This window comes from Engraulis encrasicolus, chromosome 8 (assembly GCF_034702125.1).
Source record: "Engraulis encrasicolus isolate BLACKSEA-1 chromosome 8, IST_EnEncr_1.0, whole genome shotgun sequence".
NCBI classification, from domain to species: Eukaryota; Metazoa; Chordata; class Actinopteri; order Clupeiformes; family Engraulidae; genus Engraulis; species Engraulis encrasicolus.
The window spans coordinates 53,837,852-53,842,851 of NC_085864.1; the positions used below are offsets into that span (position 1 = coordinate 53,837,852).

Consider the following 5,000-nt stretch of genomic DNA (forward strand, 5'->3'; position numbering starts at 1 on the left):
CTAAGCTTCCGAGAAACACACCCCAATTCTCCCTCATCATGCACATGTGCAGTGCACAAAGATCCCACATCGAGTAGGCCGCCTGCGTTGGGTACCTACATGGCTTCCAGTTTCCCGTCACATGATCAGCTGGCTTCCTGTTTCCGGGCACATGGCCAGTCCACTGTCACATGACTTCCTGTGCTTTAGAGGTAGCCACGCCCACTTACTGTTTGGCCCTTTTCAGCCAAAAGGGGGGCGGGGCCACGGGTGGCAGTTCATTAATCTGTGTGTGTGGACATTAATGTGTGTGTCTGTGTATGTGTAAGAATACATATGTGCGTATATTAATGTGTATGTTTATTAATGTGTTTGTGTGTGTGTCTGTGTATGTGTGTAAGAATGCATGTGTGTGTGCATATATCGGTGTGTGTATGTATCTGTGTGTGTATGTAAGAATACATATTAATGCGAATGTACTGTATATTAATGTGTGTGTGTGTGTGTGTGTGTGTGTGTGTGTGTGTGTGTGTGTGTGTGTTTGTGTGTGTGTGTGTCTATCAGACTTAAGTAAGTTGTTGAATCTTCCCCATACTGTCAGTGTGTGTGTGTGTGTATATATTAGTCCGTGTGTGTGTGTTTGTGTGTGTGAGTGTGCGTGTGTGTGTGTGTGTCAGACTTCAGTCTGCTGTTGCATCTCCTCCAGGCTGTCAGTCTCTGAGTCGCCATAGCAACAGGGCGTGGAGAGGTCGGAGGCGGAGTTAGTGTTGATTGACAGCTTGGAGGCGGAGTCTGGGATGATTGACAGCTGCTGTTCCCCCTCCTCTGTGTCGTGATTTGCTGGGTCTGTGAGTGGCAGCTGGTGCGGGGGCAGGTATTGGCTGGGGTGGAACTGGGGGCGGGCCTTCTGGCCTCTACTCAGCGTGGTATTGGCCGAGCCCGGTTGCTCACCGCCACTGCTGATTGGTGGAGAGAGTTCCTGTAGCTCCTCCCCCTGCGGGGGCGGGCTCTCGTCGATGTCATAGGCCCCGCCCAGGTAGTAGTCGGTCTCTAGCTCCGCCCCTGTGGGCATGGCAACACAGCTCTCTGTGTTCTCATAGGCTGAGACCTCCTCGATGTCTGGCAGGCGCGACGCCGGCATCCAATCAGACGTGTCCCAGTGGTACACTGCAACACACACACACAGGCATTAGACACACACACACACACACACACACAGTCAGACGTGTCCCAGTGTTACACTGAAACACACACACATGCATGACACACAAAAACACATTGCACACAAAGATGCATTACCACACACACACACACACACACACACAATGAAACATCAACCTTTATAAAATTCCATTCTTCTTTTGCAGTGTTCTCTTATTTTTCAGCAAATTTGATCTATGTCAGGGAGTGGCACAATAGGCTTGACATTTTGAATCACACTAAAAGGGCATTTGTAGCTAAATCATTGAAAAGTGTCGTTTGTTTTGAGGATATTTTGATCAACACTCTTGAGAGTCAGTGTGTCAGTCAATGGCCCTCTATCTAGTTTTGACCAAAGCAGCCCAAAAAAGCCAAAACTAACGCAATTCAAACCTCAAGTCTACTGTGCCACCTTTGAACATTGCTCAAAATTGCAAGGAAATTATGGTAGAGTAGTACAAAGGAACACTACTGCTGAAGAAGACTGGAATTTAGCAATTTCAGTTTGACGAGGGGCATCAAACTCAACCATAACAGATACAGTACATATGCATTACACACACACGCACACACGCGCACACACGCGCACACACACACACACACACACACACACACACACACACACACACACACACACATGGACAGCCACATGCTGCGAGTTCAGATGAGCAGGCAAGAATCCACCGTGCCCATGTATACATGCACACAAACATACACGCACGCATGCACACACACACTGGAGTGATGGATGAAGGTGGCATGCTTAAACATGCTTTCAGGTAGGGGTGTGTTTGTGTGTGTGTGTGTGTGTGTGTGTGTGTGTGTGTGTGTGTGTGTGTGTGTGTGTGTGTGTGTGTGTGTGTGTGTGTGTGTGTGTGTGTGTTTGTGTGATGCATGTTAGTGGGAGGGGCATGCATGCCACAACCTGCTTAGCAACCGTAACCATGGCAACCAACAGTGTCATCATAATCACCATGGGCACACATAGGCGAGTACATTTAGGGTTTAACCCCCAAAAAATTGATACAAAAGGTTTTTTTGTGGATTCTATTACTATTGGACCTGCTAAATGACATACTAAAAATCTAGTAAAATCTGACTTTGGGAAATGAGTTTTTTTCAACATGGCTGCCATAGGCTTATTATATGGGTCAAGAGACACTCCAGGTGAATAGGCCAAAATATTTAGCTTGCCGATATCACCATGAAACTTAATCTGGTGATTACTCACATATTTGTGAGAAAAAAAATGTATTGCAAGTTTTCTGAAATGTTATGTTTTAATATGGTAATTGGACTATATGTAATTAAATATGCATTAAATTTCAAAATGCAAAACCTCAAAATCTGAAAAAGCCAAGATCAAAATTACTCTTTCATTTTGTTTCTAGCAAGCCAGAAGATATCTTCAGAAGATATTATGGACATATCTTTTTGTTTTGTAGTAAATCTAAAAATCTTTGTGCTGACATACCAGCTAGCATTTATGATTATTTAACATCTCTCTTAGATAAATAATTGAGTTTTATGTGTCTCAAGTTTTTCCAGACATTCTTTGAGTCTGGTGGTATCATTCTTAGCATGTATCAAGGGCAAGGTCAGCTGTCCTCAAATCATAACCTCTCCACAGAGGTGTCCTAAGGGCTGGTGCTGGGACTCCTATATTTGCCATGCACACCACATCACTGGGTCATGTTATCTGTTCTCACAGCTTCTCATACTACTGTTACACCAATGAAGCACAGTTACTTTGTGCCAGATGACTCCACGGTCACACACATTTCCGCTTGCCTCTCTGAACTATCCACAAGTATGAAGGAATGCAACCTTGAGTTGAGCCTCGCCCAAATGCACTGCTGGGGATCCCAGCCAAAGATTTAGGTTGCCATGATTTCGAGCTCAATATGGATTCTGCTACTGTTGCCTCAAATAAGGCCACAAGAAATCTAGGTGTCATTGATGATGACCATCTATCATTCTCTGACCACATAGCCTCAGTTTCCCAGTCATGTCCTCTTTTTCATGCCCTAATTGAATACAAGGCCCTGACCCTTGCCTATGAAGCTACAACAGGCCCTACTCTGGCTTACCCGAAAGCTATGCTAAAGCCCTATGTCCTTTCAGGACATTGTCTGTCTCCAGTACCAACCGTTTCACCTTGCCCTCTACTTACACATGTAGTGGCTCCTGTCTATTCAGTTCAGCCGCTGAAAGACCCAAAATACCTAGTGACACCATGATTCATCACTGATGATGTGCCCTGACAAACAGCACATGGATATTATCATAGCAGTAGTGTCTTTATCCACCCAAACAGCACTCCAAACAAACAGATCCTGAAAACATGTTAGTTCATGCCAATGTAATTATCATGTAGTAACCTTTATTTTAAAAACTTTGATCTTGAAAATGACACCTTTCCTGAAGTCAGATTTTCCTAGATTTTTAGTATGTTATTAAGGACACTTAGAGGTAACAAAATCAGTTGAAAAACCTTTTGTATCAATTTTTTTGGGGTTAGGTCTTTTTTTTCCATAGATGTACTCGCCTAACAAGAGGCCAGCAACATGATCACCATGACAACAAGCAAACAACACCATCCCCATGACAACAAGAAGCAATCACCATGGTTACTATGACAACAAGCAGCAATCAACATGGTTACTATGACAACAAGCAGCAATCAACATGGTTACTATGACAACAAGCAGCAATCAACATGGTTACCATGACAACAAGCAGCAATCAACATGGTTACTATGACAGCGAGTCTGTACCACAGACACTATGGTAACAAGCCAGCAGGGCTGTGTTTCTCAACAGGCTCCTTGTTAATGTGTTAGCATCTTAGTTAGCTGCAATGCAATCCCATTAGCAACCAGCTAGCTTGCTAACAGTGGGCATTTCTCAAAACCTAGTGCGCACACTTCCAAGTGTATTCAGCCTAATTGGTCACGCCCACCAAAAGAGTATCCAATCACTGGGCGTGATTAATTAGGCTGGAACACATGCAGGGCTGGGCTGATAGTCTGGCATACAGGGCATTTTCCCGGTGGGCCGACAGTCCTCATGCTGTTTTTTTTTAGTTTGTTTGCTTTTCCCCTAGAGACTGGCCCTCTATTTAGATGGGGTGGACAATTGATCTATCTGTAATATAGACAGTGAAATTACCTAATCATAATATCTCAAAAAAGCAACAGCCTGCGTTAGGGGCTGGTCAATGCCGACAAAGTCCCGAGCTGTTTTTCTGTCCCAGTCCAGCCCTGAACACATGGAAGTGCACGCACTAGGTTTTGAGAAATGCCCTATGTGTGTTGCTAACATTGCTATCTGTTTAGGTAGCTGCTATGCAACTCTGCCATTAGCTACCAGCTAACTGGCTAACTGATGAGCACCCTGATAGCAAAGGGACGCTGAATCGACGGCGTCAGGTGTTTATTCGCGTTGATGTGATGATAAAAGGCGCTGATTCAAAGTCAATTTGCTATCAGGGCAATGGCACTCTGGAGAAACGAAGCCCCATATGCTCAAAGAGGACGTCACTGGCTGTGAGACAAGCAACACACACACACACACCATGGAACACAGAAGCGCAGGGACACACACAACACAACACACACACAACACACAGCCTTGTGTTGCAGCAGGCCACAATGGAAACACGAAAAAACAAAAACCACCAAATAGCAAGCAGGAGAGAGAGGGAGAGAGAGAGAGGAGGGGGAGAGAGAGAGGGAGAGAGGGAGGGAGAGAGAGAGAGAGAGAGGGAGGGAGGAAGGGAGGCAAAGAGGGAGAGAGAGAGAGATGGAGGGAGAGTGAGG

At 45.1% G+C, this 5,000-nt stretch overlaps 1 protein-coding gene across 1 annotated transcript in view; it reads right to left on the reverse strand.

Moving 5' to 3' along the window:
* Positions 1–652: 652 nt before the first annotated feature.
* The window catches only part of LOC134454001 (protocadherin Fat 3-like), a 105,385-nt gene continuing 101,037 nt past the window's right edge, over positions 653–5,000 (reverse strand). Inside the window, exon 59 of the mRNA XM_063204743.1 lies at positions 653–1,146. Within this exon, the coding sequence (XP_063060813.1) occupies positions 653–1,146 (494 nt within the window). The remainder of the gene's footprint in view (positions 1,147–5,000) is intronic.